This window comes from Colletotrichum lupini, chromosome 6 (genome assembly GCF_023278565.1).
Source record: "Colletotrichum lupini chromosome 6, complete sequence".
In the NCBI taxonomy this organism is placed as follows: domain Eukaryota; kingdom Fungi; phylum Ascomycota; class Sordariomycetes; order Glomerellales; family Glomerellaceae; genus Colletotrichum; species Colletotrichum lupini.
In genome coordinates, this window is record NC_064679.1 from 1,257,222 (window position 1) to 1,271,307 (window position 14,086).

Consider the following 14,086-nt stretch of genomic DNA (forward strand, 5'->3'; position numbering starts at 1 on the left):
GAGCACGTGTCTCACGAGTCCAAGCAATGATGAGCGTGTTTTTTTTGTTTGTGTGTATTTTTATTCAATTGTTATGAGCTAGCCCACAATGATCCGACCATGGACCATTGGTGTTTGGTTGGCAATTTTTGGTCTTTGCATCGCCAGTACTGTACAGAAAGAGGCAATGGATTCACCCATGCCGGTATTGCACCAATCCAGCTTCCAAGCTTGCAGTGCTATCTCCCCCATTGGCCAATGTTACAAGGCATTCCCAAGCAACTGCTTTTCATCCACTGTACTAGCTTCTCCGCTCTTTGCATGCGTTCTTTCGCAGCTACTCCTACAATATACACAAGGAGGTGGAGTCCTCCCTAAAGCTCAACCATCGGAAGAAAAAAGAGGTCCGTGGGGCTTCTGTTTTGAAAAAATGTAAAGGGAATGGGGTGTCGAGAGGTCTGTGAGTGCCATCCGATGACAAGGATGTCGGGTATCCGGCGTTTGGATAGAAAGGTGTGTGGGATCAGGTGAAGATGGTCAATGGACCGAGTTGAGCACAAAGGAAAAAGGGTCCGCCGATGGAGGGATGGTCCGAGAAATAATACTCCGAAAATATGTGGAGATTCCGACAGAAGAGCAGACAGACCGAGACGTCATACTGAAATGCTCCCGCGTCTGAAATCTGTGGAGACAGACAAGCGGTGGTGGTGTTGTTGTTGTTGTCGTTTGTTTGTTGATATATGTGTGTTTGGTTGAGGACCATCCTCCTCGGCGGGATGCAGAAGTCTTTGACAAAGGAAAAAGAAACAAAAAAAAAACCAAGGACAATGCTGTAAAATGCCGACAGGGAGCCACCCCAAGATGCCAGATCCAAAGTGGACTCCGTACAACCATATCAAGGCGATGCGGGGACAAATATGCCAAATGCGTCTAATGCCGGGTTGCTGGTTTTGTTGTATGTTCAAGTTGCAGAACGAGGCTCATAACGAAGTTCTATTAGCGTAACAATTGAGGTCATCGCGGCCGTGAGCGTTGCGTTAGCTGCTGTGTAGTCCGGATTGGTAAGGGTGGAAATATAGGCAGTCGAATCGAATAGGGGTTCGTTGAACATGTGCAGGAAGAGACGCGAAAAACATCGACAATCAGGCTGCTGTGGTTCGCCCTATTAGGGATGTCGAGCAAACAGCCGACAAAACAATGGACAGCTTCGAAGTCTGCGGAGACCTCGAATTCCCCCCCTTGCCAAGCAAGGAGATCTCACCCCTCCACTATGTGCAGCAGACAGTGGGTATGAGAGGGGCGCAAAAAGATGTATGTGCTAGTAAGACGCCATGCGTCGTGCATGGCATCGCTCGCCGAGGATTGGAGAGTTGCCAATCATGGCGATGGGATCTTGGCGGAAGCTGATGCTGGGTCTGAGGCCACTGGGGCGCGCTGGAGCTGTGGGTGATTGGTCGACGCAAGAGTCGCGCGAGCCAAAGGCGAACGTTTGCGCTCTGCCGAAGCCCTTGCGAGGGTTCTTGAGGCGGCCAAGTTCGCGTTCGCAGGTGCGCTGGTGAGCCTCATCCGACATTTCCACGTAGTTTTGGGGATAGCAACGGCAAGGGTGCTCGGCGTAGAAGCCGCTGTATCCTCCTTCAAGAATATACACGTCAGGGTATGTGAGTCGCGGGTAGTGCTCGGCGTTGACAGTCCTGTCCTCGGAGCGGATATGGCGAGCCATCATGGGGGCGCGGTGCGCCGAGTATTCGCAGTGGAAGATGAGGATTGTTCTTCCTTGCATGGGGTGTTGGATCAGCTGGGAGGCGAGGAGGTCCTTGCTGTTGTAGTTGACAGCTCCGTCAATGTGTCCTCCGTCGTACTCGTACTCGAAGCGGCAGTCAATGATCATCTTCTGGTCGAACTTGTCACTGTACTTTCCGTCCAAGAGATCAATCATGGTGGCCTTTGTTATCCGGGGAATGGTGTCCGTGGGGTCATCGGCGAGGAAGTGAGGCAAGATGGGCTCCTGGACATCATCGGCATCCATGCTGGTAACAGACTCTGGGGTGGTGGGCGAGGAGTCGCCGCCTTCTGACTTTGCCTTGGCAACATCGCCAGGGTGCTCAAACATGCTCAAAGAGCGACGGAACTGCTTGCGGGGACGCATAAAGGGATTTGAAGGGCGACGGCTGTGACCGTTGCCAAAAGGGCTGTTGCGGTTACCGGAGAGGCTGGAGAATTGAGGACGAGGACGAACGGCACCAGGCACGGCAGGAGTAGGGCTATTCGCAGTCTGAGGTCGTCGTTCTTGAGGAGGTGATGTAGCATCGAAGCATTCTCCCAGGGACATTGCGCTGTTCATATGCGTCAAGCGATTCTCACCAAATCGGAAAGTGGGGAGTTGGGTGTCTGTGTTGGAACGGCCGGGAACGCCACTAGTCGAGTAGCCTTTCATCCGAGTCAAGGAGGGCCGGCGCAAAGCTGGCTTTCTCCGTCTGCCCCCTGAGTTAGACGCGACCCCTTGAGCTAGGAGGAATGTGGCAATCAAACTTACTCGGCTACCAGTGGCTTGGGTGGCTCCAACGACGCCTGCCGAGGAATGGGGGCTGGCGAATCCAACATCATCTCGTCGTCCTCGCCGGTTGGGGTTGATCCCGGGGTCGGTGACGTTATCGCGATCTGGGTCATGAACGGGAGCTTGTGCGGCAACGGCGAGACATCCATCAAATCGTGGGCAGGTGACGATTCGGGCAGAGGAGGCGTAGTCACGTATTCTGGTCTCACATCAGCTTCCTAGTCCCATTTCCTCTCTTTTGTGCTTGCAACCCATAGGAGAACGTACCGTAGGAATCCGCGTCACCCATCATGTTTGACGTGAACAAGGCACGACGAGGTGTGGGGAACTTGGGACTAGACAGAACGTTGTTAGTTGACGGTTTTCCAGACTGAATATATTGGATGCACGTCATCGTACCTCGCCTCGGTATCCAGACGGAAGTTTTGTGAGAGGTCGGCGGCCAAACTAGCAGCGGGCGAGGAACCGTGAATGTCCTTGACATTGAAGTAGTTGTCGGGCCTGTGAAGGTGTTCGCGCAGACTGATGGGTACGGCACCAGCGAAGGTGTTGGGGCGAGGGCGGAAAAGATCCTTATTTCCCCAAGAAGGAACTGCCATGGGACGGTGCATAGCCGCCAATGGTGATGAAGCCTCCATGATTGTGGTGTGTGGTTGTCGGGACCCGATCGTGGGAAGCGAAAGTATTTATTGCGGGTGGTGATGGGTGTTAGTGGTGTCTCTTTTTGTTTCTTTGGTGTGAGTGCTGCGTCCAAGACGATACTCGATATGTCGTGACGAAAAAAAGAGGGACGATCGTTAAGAAGAGGCCGCAATAAGCGAATGTTGCAGCAAATCCCAAGATGAATATCTGTTTTAGCCGTTTCCACTCAATGGAGAGGGAACAAGACGTCGCGACGAGTATGAATCGGAGGGCGGTGGTGATGCAAGCTGTAGAGAGAGGCTTCTTCGATCTCGAATCGAGCGTCGATGTTGGCTTGATGGGATTTCGTGGCGGCGGGTGTTTTTCGAGAGGGCGCGTGCAGCAATGCAGCTGAGATGGAGAAAAAAGACTGGCCGTTCGTTATTGCGTCGGTGCAAGCAACATTTGAATACCCGAGGAATGAAATAAAATGCGTCCTATTTCTCCTTGATTCATGAAACGTATTTTTCTTCCTCCCAGAGAATATCGGTCGAGGTCGAAGTCGATATCGAAGTCGAGATCGAGGTCGTTGGCGGCGTCTCTAACTGGGGGGGAGAGAGAGGCGAGAGAGGCCGGCGGTCCACGATGGGGGCCTTGGGTGGTTGCAAGGGGAACAAAGGTGGGCGGATAATCGTAGGTGGGAGGGAGGCGCCTTTTGCATGCAACTTCTTTCTCGAACAAAAGAGCAGAGAAAGAGCGCACCGAAGAGACTGACCGAATCCTTAGTGCCGGAGCAGGAGCAAAGGCAAATGCGGATGCGGTGCGGGAGCTGCAGTGCGGCGTCGGTGTTGAAGGTGCGTTTCGGAGGCTACGACCCTTTTTTAGTGCTTTGCTCGAGCTACGCTTTTTCGGTGGCCGAGCAGGAAGGGATGCTGCAGTGATGCAAGGACGCAGATTGCAGTGAGTGAGTGAGAGAGAGAGAGAGAGAGAGAGAGACTGGCTTTGCTGGTTGGTACTGAGTAGCGACACAGAGAGAGAGAAAAAGATCCGAGTGTACAGCAGTAGCACCGGACAAGCAATGACAAGAGAAACGAGTGCAATGCCTTTGGGTTATCTAGTGCTGGCGCAGGGACGGGGAAGAAAAAACGTCAAGTAGTTTCTTCCAAGCGTCTAGCCTTCTTTTTCTTGGATTCCTCTTTTGCTTGTGCTTCTCTTGTTTCCTCTTTCGGCTTCGTTCTCGTCCGTCTGCTTCTTCTTCTTCTTGTTGTTCTTCCTGATTACCCACAATGCCCAACGGGGGAAAAGCAGTAACAGACGCAGAAAAGAGCAATCAAACGAGAAAGACGGAAAATTAGAAATAAGAGTCGTGAGTTGAGTTTTTTGCTGGTTGAGTGTGTGGACTGGCCAACAGAAAGGGCGGCGTCGAGTTACGATGTTGGTCGTCGACGACAGTTATGCGATACGATGGGAGGACGATTATAGTGTGGTAGTCCGTGGGCGTGAGATGTTGGTGGTGTGTAGTAGGATTTTGGGTGCACGTTGAGTACGATAAGTTATAGAGAATGGCTGGACCTGGAGACCTGGACACCAAGGGATGATTCCTGAACTGAACCTCTCTGATGGACCTAAGAATAAAGGTATCCGTAACTCTCTAAACCTACCGTACCGTCGGACCGTTGGTGGTTATGGTCGGGGATGAAGGGGGAAAGAAGAGAGAGAGGGAGGGAAGAGGTCGGAAGAAAGAGGAGACTAGAGGTTTTTGAATGAAGGTGTGGTGTGTGTGTGTGGTTGACTGGTCGTGGTGAGCAAAGTATGGATATGGATATGGATATGGATTTGGGATGGGATGGGAACTGGGTGTGTGTCTTGTCTCTCTCTCTGTCACTCTCTGGAACCATGGACCATGGATCAAGGTGTGTAGTGTATGGATGGTGTGTGGTGTGTGTGGTGTGCGTGAGAGGTGTGGTGTGCAGCAACCATGAGGTGTGTGTGACGGGATTGGGACAGGATGGGATGGGATACCTGGGATGGGGATGGGGATGGGGGATGGGACAAGGACAGGATGGGACAAGAAGCAGCAACCAAGCGACCAGAAGCAGGAACCAGGCCTCTCTGGGAGTCAGGATGGGATGGGATGGGATGGGATGGAACCAAGGCATACGCCGCACACAGCAACGGTGCTATGTACCACCACTACCACCAGTCTACCACTGCTACTTTGCGTAGCCGACTAGGTAGGAAGAGTGTACGGAGTATCAGCGACCAGACAGACAGCCGCCAGACGACGACGACGACGACGACAACGGGAGCGAGCGAAGAGAGAGGGTGTGTGGATGGAAACCTGAACCAGGTCCAGGAAGGCAACTCGACGGGGTGGATTGAGACTTGACCGGGATGGGGGATGTCACTGTCAGTTGTTGCTAGCCCAGGATGGTCAAGATGGATGGGAACTTGGGAAGACTGGAGCTGGACGAGCTGGAACAGGAACCACCAGCAACGAGACAGGAACGGGTACAAGATGACATGCCGGGACTAAGCATTCAGACCAGCAACGACAATGTACAATATCAACTTACTGTGTAGGTACACCAAGAGAGAGAGACACAGAGAGAGGGCGAGACATCTTACATACGCACAGCATAGCAGTCACGCACAGCACACTGCAGCCGCCGACGATATCCCTCCACTCTTTCTGCTCCTCCTACGCAACCTCAATCTCAGTACAATCTACTTTTATACAGACAACAATTCTATACTATGAATTGTCTCCATGGCTCGCCTCGTCTCGCTTCTTGCCTTGCCTTCCTTTCCCTGCTCTAGGTACGGAGCATCTGGCCTTACGACATTGGATGCCATGTCTGATGCTGGACTTTCTCTCTGAGCAACCAGCGCCAGAACCAGGTACAAACCCCCAGCCAAGGGCCATCAGCTCCAGAACCAGACACTCGAACAGGGAAGCGCCAAACGGGGGGGACCAGCCCAGACTACGGATACCTTACGTAGTACGGCGTAGTGAAGCCAAGGTGCGGATAAGGTAGAGAGAAACGACCAAGGGGGCGGTACATGGCTGTCTGTACGTACCTGGCTGTGAGGTGTGCTGCAACGAGTACGTATCTGACAGCCAGTACGTAGGTACCCTTCTTCGCGATGGGACGTTCCCCCCTTCGTCGTGGAGCCTCCTTGGTGATCTTCCTCTCTCTCTCACTGCGCGTAACTTCTGGTGCGATGCCCACCCAACCGCGACTTGAAAGTCAACTTTGAACTTGGTTGTCAGGGGAGATTTGGTCGCTGCTGCAGCTACTGCAGGACTTGCAGCTGCATCAGAGCTTCTGGGTGGACGGCGACGACAGGGAGTGTGTATGCACCAGATGGAGATGGAGATGCAGATGCAGACAAAAGATGCAGATGGATGGGGCCCGGGTGTCTCTCTCTGCCTTGTCTCCAGGCTCTGTGGCTCTCTTGCTTGCTTCCCACCGTTTACCAGTTGCAGCAATCTGGGCTTGAACCTTTTCCCTCTCAGTCTCCGAGGTGGTGTCTGGTGTCTGTGTGGTGTATGTCTCTCGCTCTATCTCGACTTGTCTCTGAACTGTCACTGAGTAAATGATACTGCAGCCAACTTGCATCGATGCTGCTGCACAACGTACACTAACTCGCCTTCACTCACTGCCATTGGACGTAAGCAACATGGCATGACCCTGTAGGTCTCTCGTCTGCGGTCCTTCTCTGGGACTTTGCTGGCCATTTACACAGGGCCATTCCTGGTAATACATCCGCACCTTATTCTAGCGTGCCTTTTTTCCCAGTCTTTTCCTCGTACCCTTTCCCCCCCACTTTACACGTTGCCAAGGCACAATGTATGTGTGTGTGTGTGTGTGTGTGTGGTCATTGAGCTGAGAATATCTTGCTTTCTCTCCCGTTGCCCTGCGTTCCCTGGTTCTCTTCTTCGGCTGAAGCATCAATCGATTGTCAGTCTTCCAGAATAAAAACAAATGGTCGGACGGCAGAAGCTTCCAAGGCAGAGGCAGATGCAGAGGCAAGAGAACGACCCGAGCCAAAGAGCACGTGGCTCGAGGTACGTACCTGGGAAGCAGGGCAGGGCAGGGAAAAGGAAGACTTTCTCACCTAAGATTCCTTCCAGCTCGTCGGTGCCTTACCTTGCGTCAAGGTAGAAAAGCCGCGAGCGGGCATAACTAAGGTAATGCGCAACAGCAAAAAGGTTATCTGTGCTGTGCAGCAAACCAAGGAAATCGAGCAGAATCGTGCCAATCGCACCAAATTCCGTCTTGTCTTAGCCAATGCGCTTCGAGCTTTGCCCGTGTGGTGCCCTTGGATCCGATGCACAGCACAAGCAGCTGGAGCCAGCACAAGCATTTTCATCCAGCAGCAAGTCATGGCCCCCCAAAAGCAGGTACGAGTAATTCCTCATCTCGCCGCCATGCTGAGATTGGAGAAGACTGGTCACCGATGCTCCGTACCTTACCACATCTGCGAAGAATACACACAGGTATCCGTCCCGTCCACATGTCTCTTGCAGTCACACACCCCCAAATCCACCCAGCATTACCGACATGAACCACGCCCGCGCCCACATTCGCCCTGTCTTCCCGCGAGGTACTTGACGCCGTACGTGACGCCGTATGAATACCAACGCTGTAATTGGGTCTCGCACCCTCCCAGCTAGGGACCCTTCAGGGGCGGAAGAACTGAATTCGACTCCACGAACATCCTCCGACGACTCAGGCGCCCAACAACGCCGTTGCGGCGTACAGGGGGCCCCTACTTTGGCACCAATCCCCTGGGGAACTTTCCCCCCTTACAGGCGGTTGCCGCAACAATTGACGGATTTACAGCGGCTTCGCCTGAATGTTCCATCACCCCACTGATGGCCGCTGGCGGCTTGCCCTGGAGCGTCGAGTTCATGCTCTATCGGTTGAGGCGTCAGGGGCATGAGGGGCTCTCTCCATCTTCCCATCCGCCCTAAACGTGAGCAACCCTTCACTGGGGACTGGCGTGCTTGCTGGCGTGCTGGGCTTCCCGTCTGGTCGCTAGGAAGTTTTAGGGCCCGACGCAGTGTGCACGTACTCTACTCGGTACGCCGTAGCCCGTTGACTCGGTAGTATCGGTAGCGCCAAAAGGGTTAACATGTTTGATACGGAGAAGCGCGAGGCCTTTCGTGGTCTGGTCTTGGTCTTGTTCTCCAGTGATCGGAGGCGGTCTCCAGAAAGCTCGAGTCTGGAAGTGGTTCTCGTGCTCAGTCGTCACCCACCTGACCGGCCATGTTTCTGTCTGGCGTTAGATTGGAAACTCCCCGAGAAGAGATTTTGATGTTCTGTCCGCAACTTGGTCTGTGGGCAACATAGCATACCGTCCCTGAGTCCCCGAGTCCCTCAACAGAGGCCCGCGGGGTGGTCTGTGGTGTGCGGTGCAGCCGTGGACTGGAGCACCCGGAGCTGGTCGCTGGGCAGCTTTCGGAACGGGATCCAGTAAACTCGCCATCAAACCAGTATCACGTTGGATGTTGGACCCGTCGACCCGTTGCGGACTTGCGGTTGCTGCAGCATCTTGAGGCTAAAGGTATCCGTAACCCGGACCGTAGTGATGGTCTTACATGATACGGATACCAAGCGTCGAGAAAACCCTTTCTGATCCCCGCTGTTTCCCATGGTAGTGAGGCGGAAGAGAAGGAAAAGAACGGGTTGCCCAGTGGAAGGGTCTCGTAGCCCGGTGATCCGTCTGCAGGGAGAGAGAAAATTGAAGAGAAGAAAAAACCGTGCAGCGGACCCGGCGCCGACCCAGATGCTACAGCCTGCGGGGCCTGTGAGGAAAGTGCGGAGTGACGGGAGGTGAGGTACCTTCCATGCGTATCCGTACGGTAGGTCCCTTCCTTCTCCCACGCCTCAGCCATGGAAGGAAGTCTCCAGACCTCTCCACCTTCTGTAAGTGATATTGGCAGGCACTGAGTACCTTGCCTAGTGTACTTACCTAAGGTACTCTACACAGTATCTACCTAAGGTATTCCTTGAGTCCTTCCTGCCTCACAATGGTCAAACCTGAGGTGTAAGGCTCGACTCTAATTTAGAAGGCACCAAGTGTCCAATGGAAGGAAGTCTTTTCCTTCCACTTCCATTCAATTATTAGCCAGGAACAACCAACCTAAGGCAAGGGCGGTTTCGACCCCGTTGAATGGATTAAACGTTTTTGTTCCTTTGTGCTCTTTGTGCTTTGTGCTGTTCCTCTTAGTGCTGTGCAAGCTCAAACATTCATACAATCCAGCCCAGCTTTCCAACAAAGCATCTCTATGCCGCACCTCTGCTTCGACTTATTGCCCGCAAGCGTTCCGTCTACTACTTGGTTCACTTGTTGGACAATTGCGATTAATTTGGCTCTCCCTTCCTTCGGGCAGAAAGCACCATTTGCGAAGAAGCGCCGGGCCCAGCGAAAAGCGGTATCAACTTTCGACTATCTTCTTGGCTTAGTGCAACAAGCCAGACGCAATCCCAATGCCAGTCCGACTCGAGTACCCTGACGACAACAGCACATCGAATATGGCACAGCTCCAACGGAAATCACTGAGGGTTCTCTAGATACGAGTCAACCACCGGTCCATTGAACTGTAATCCGAGATCCAAACGACGCGCACAGGGAAACACTACGTGCAGAGGACCACCTACACGCGCCTCCCGTGATCCATCCATATGGCAACGACATGCGTCCATTGCAAGCCATCGTCCGCTCGTCCCTTTTTGCCCCCAACGGCCGCAGTCATCCTTTTACCCCTCCCCCCTTCCATCAACTAAAGACTGATTTCACCGTCGCCCCGGCTGTGAACTACGGTATCTAGTTGACGATGGCCCCCGTGTGGCTGAAGGCTGGCGCTAGGCTATCCGAGAAGCCAACTTCTAAGCGCCCTTCACACGAACCTCGAACCGAATCGACAGAGTCAGCTTCTACTGTCCACGAGGTTGCTTGAGGTGCCAGCCGACCTGCCAGCTGGACACTGTCACCTCCAAAATGCCTCTCTGCCTAGCACTAGCAAACCTCACTTGGCAGAAGTGGGCCTAGGCCGTCGACTTACATCATCGCCCGGCGCGGGAAACCATCAGATCAAGTTCAGCACCGCTGACAACGCCGCACTTCAGCACCAACACCACCGCCAGTGACCATCGCGAGCCTGGAAATGAGCGGTGAGTTGGCGTATCGCCCTACTCAGCTGTCCCCTGTTCAGGGTGTGTCTTACTACAGAGCACCTCCTAATACTTCGGCAGTGCACTGGACGTGCGAGCATGTACTCTTTCACATAGGTACGGCTACAAACACAGCATTCAGAGACAAGACAGTAGCGGCTTGTCTCTCCCGTCTGTCGCCTGTCTGCCAACTCACTGACTTTTATCCCCTGCTCTGAGCAACCGGCTGCTGAGCCTACCAGCATTCAGGGTCTGGAGCCAGCAATTACATCAGGCGCCGCCTTGCCTATTGTGTCATCCGCTTCCTGCACCTTAATCGTGATGCTTCCATCCTCATTCGCCAGAAGACCCCGGACCACGACCTCCATCCTCATGTTGGACACAGGGTTGGCAAGGCTACCTCACAGCAGCGGCAGAAACGGAAACGCCTGGCGGCTTTGGACAGGGCTCCCACGCCCATGATCTCCCGAATCTTGCCCGTCTCGTCATCCCTCCAGCTTGGGTTCACCGTTCAGGCCACACGGCACACCAAGCTTGCTACTCGGACCTGGTGCTCCCAAGCAACCACGCCCCCGGAGGCATACACAGTATGCCCGAATCCAGACCTATTGATGTTGCCGCTGCAGGCAGGGCACATCCGCTGCGGCCGACACAGGCGATGACATTTCCGGGGCGTCAGCAAACATCTGAAGTGAGACTTCAGGGCCCTAAATGACTCCTTGCTGCATTCTTCGGTTGCCGGGTCGTAGCCTGCGAGAAGGGTCTTGCTTGAGACAAGGTTGGAATAAAATGGCGTGGTGACTATGGGCCATGTCAGACTTTTTCCCCCTTTCTCTGGTACGGAGTACGAAAAAACTCGTGAGTGGCTTGTTGGCCGCTAATTATTCACAGGCTTATCCCGTCGACAAACAAGCCATCAATGGGGATGATACTGTACAATTGTTCGCTAATTCGGGACGTAGATCCTTGGCTGTGATACCCTTTTCGGACCCAGTCTACATTCCTCTTCCTACAGATACACAAGACAACAGCATTCCTTGGTGACCTCGAGATGGCCTCCCAATGGCCCGCATCAGTGACATGCACAGAAGGTCAAAACGTCAGGGCTGCAGGAATCACAAGCCCAGCAATGACGTAGACTTGGGTGTCGAGCATCTGCGGTGACCTTGCTCGTATCCTCCATCTCGAAATCCTGATGCACCTCAAGCGAATCTAGACGGCCCAGCTGTCCGGCCAGCGAACGGGGCCCGAGCCTGAGGAAAACCGGCCCTGCCGAGTTATTCGGCCTCTACCGCACCGTACGACAAGAGCCGAGAAATGGCAGATCTGGCACATAGGCTAGTGTACGGAGTCGCGTCGTGAGACTTTACACTAAACCCATCAACATAGCTGAGCATGTCTGCAAAGATTTTTTTCAGCACTTGCTCCAAAGACCCTGCCTCCACAAAGCGGATCTCAGCAATGATCCGGCAACGACCAAAAGGAGGTTCCGAAGACAGGAAGAAAATTCGAAGGAAAAAAAAGAAGTGCTCCGTACATTAATGACCCGGTAAAACCCCCATCGTCATCTTCTCCCCACAGCAACCAACGGGGCCGGCCCTGGGCTGAAGACGTGGGATCGGCTGGGATCAGCTGGGCTTTGACTAGGGTCCGACAAGGGGGCATCGGCAGCTCGCAGGGCTTCACCTCCATCTCCGCCATCGCGACTGGCCAGAGCTCTCGGCCGCTCTGCCTCAAGTTCTCAACTCTCTCAGCCAAGCCTAGGGCAGTCCCTCGCTTTCCCCCGCCCATCGGCCCAGTACGTGACCCCGGTCCTGGCCCCGGCTTCTGTCTCGTGCGATTTGTACGTAGTATATATGCGTGCTGGGCTAGACTCCGCTCTCGTTACCTACCTGGGAACCTCAGGATTGCTTATCACTGCCACATCGTCCCGTGCAACCCAAACTTCAAACCGACCGCGGTCCTCGAATAAACAGTTTGGACCTGCCAGAGCCTCTTGTTCACACCGATTTGGCGTTGCAATTGGCTCGCTATCGGTCACTAAGAGAAACACAGGGTCTAGCGGGCGCTGAGACACTGTTCTTGCGGCGCTGGCACAGCTGGCTTACAGAGCATCCTGTTTCGGAAGGCAAGTGGATACACTGTAAGCACAGATGGAGCTTGGTGCGTGGTAATAGCTCGGGAGCTTGGGAAGAAAAGAGACACACAGAAAGAGAGCTTCGTTAGAGCTCTGCTGAAGCTTCAAGCTCGGCCTGGAGCTGGGTCTGGGGCTGGGGCTGGGGCTGAAGCTCGGAATATTAGCAGACACCAAACCCGGACCAGGCGATGCACCGAGATGACGACTGACAACGACCGTTCTGACAGAGCAACAGAGTTCGAGTCTTGCCCCGGTTGTCCATGTCGACTCCCTGATAGTGATCCATCCAGCTGGTCTAGGCCTGGGTCTTGGCTTACCTGGCTTGACTGGCTGGCGAACAGACGGGCGAATGGCAGCTTGCCCTGCGATCAATGGCGACGCCAACATCAGCGGCGCTGGTCAAGCATTTGAATGATGCGGATTTGACGGCGCGACACTTGAGTTCAGGGCACGGGTGTTGAAGGCTGCCAGATGCCAGATGCCAGTCAAAGTCTGTCTAAGACCGGCTGGCGGTGAAGCGGCACGCTCAGTCTTTCATCTCCACAATGAGCACCGTGCATCGAGGAACAGCGATAGAGACATTGGTTTTATCGCACGTCGGTACGTGTATCTCGCTCAGTGGTCAGGCCGATCCGAAGCCGGCGGCTGGGGAGATGAAGGTCGAATGGTGGTTATCCGAGTTGCGACACGGCCGCAGAAGCGGCCGGTGTTTGTCTCCAAGGACACAGTCAGTTTGGATCCTTCTGCGTCTCGTAGACTTGTTCGACGGGGCAACAGAAGCAACAGGGAATCGGGACGAGCAAAGATTCGGGCGCCAGTCCCATATGCTCCCCCGCCTACAGAGCACACTACCGCGCGGCGGGCTGCAGATGTGCTGCATAGCTGATGCGCGTATGCGAGCTCGATGCAGAAACTGTGCAGTACCCACGGATACGTTTGGATGGATAGTCGATGGAGATGGATACCTCGGATGCAGAGCTGCACTTTGCATTGCGGACAGATGGCCGGGCTGCATCAAGCTGCTGCAGCTACTGCATGCAGTCCAGGTTTCCAGAGTATTACAGCCATGTTTCTGATGCTCCGCCGTGTTGGCCGGCCCGCCCTAGCTTCCACAGGGTCGAAGCTCCCCCGGCGACCGCGGCTGTCGACGGTGAGATGCTCCAGCTTCTTGCAGGACGAGTTACGCACTCACGACTCACGAAGTGGGGTTGAAGAAGCTCTCGATACAGGCGAGACAGGCTCTCGTGCCTCTCGTTTTCCTCTGGGACGACATGACAACATCAGCAACGGCAGGATCCTGGTTTGAAGCTCCAGAGCTCCACTTACAAGGCCCGGCCAAAGGCATGTTTGTCATATTTCCGTGTGCACAGAGGTTTGGGCCAAAGAAGAACCCCTCTCGTTGGTGACCACCATGCAGCATCCCCGGCTCCCTCGAGACGCCCGCCGTCTTACTCTGTAGGGGACCTTTTGTTTACTTTGGACTGTTCTTGGAAAGCTCGTCTTCAAAAAATCAGCTCGATCGACAAGCCGGCTTTCGGCCTTGGGCCAACCTTGACCGTGAGCATGACCATGTTGATCACCTGGGCGTCTCGAAATAGGATTGAAGAA

At 54.2% G+C, this 14,086-nt stretch overlaps 3 protein-coding genes across 3 annotated transcripts; 2 read left to right on the forward strand and 1 right to left on the reverse strand.

Annotated features, from left to right (window-relative positions):
• Window positions 1-88: 88 nt before the first annotated feature.
• On the forward strand, window positions 89-415 carry CLUP02_11855 (uncharacterized protein; the record flags this gene model as incomplete). The annotated part of the gene is made up of 1 exon (XM_049290822.1): window positions 89-415. The coding sequence occupies one exon, from the start codon at window positions 89-91 to the stop codon at window positions 413-415; it is 327 nt and encodes a 108-aa protein (XP_049147967.1).
• An 87-nt stretch (window positions 416-502) lies between these two features.
• On the reverse strand, window positions 503-3,174 carry CLUP02_11856 (rhodanese-like domain-containing protein; the record flags this gene model as incomplete). The annotated part of the gene is made up of 8 exons (XM_049290823.1): window positions 503-746; window positions 799-923; window positions 986-1,141; window positions 1,241-1,247; window positions 1,308-2,456; window positions 2,516-2,735; window positions 2,804-2,871; window positions 2,936-3,174. 8 exons carry the CDS (start codon window positions 3,172-3,174, stop codon window positions 503-505), a joined length of 2,208 nt encoding a protein of 735 aa, XP_049147968.1.
• Window positions 3,175-9,863: 6,689 nt separating this feature from the next.
• CLUP02_11857 (uncharacterized protein) lies at window positions 9,864-11,479 on the forward strand (the record flags this gene model as incomplete). The annotated part of the gene is made up of 4 exons (XM_049290824.1): window positions 9,864-9,990; window positions 10,297-10,458; window positions 10,591-10,928; window positions 11,357-11,479. The coding sequence occupies 4 exons, from the start codon at window positions 9,864-9,866 to the stop codon at window positions 11,477-11,479; spliced, it is 750 nt and encodes a 249-aa protein (XP_049147969.1).
• Window positions 11,480-14,086: the final 2,607 nt, after the last annotated feature.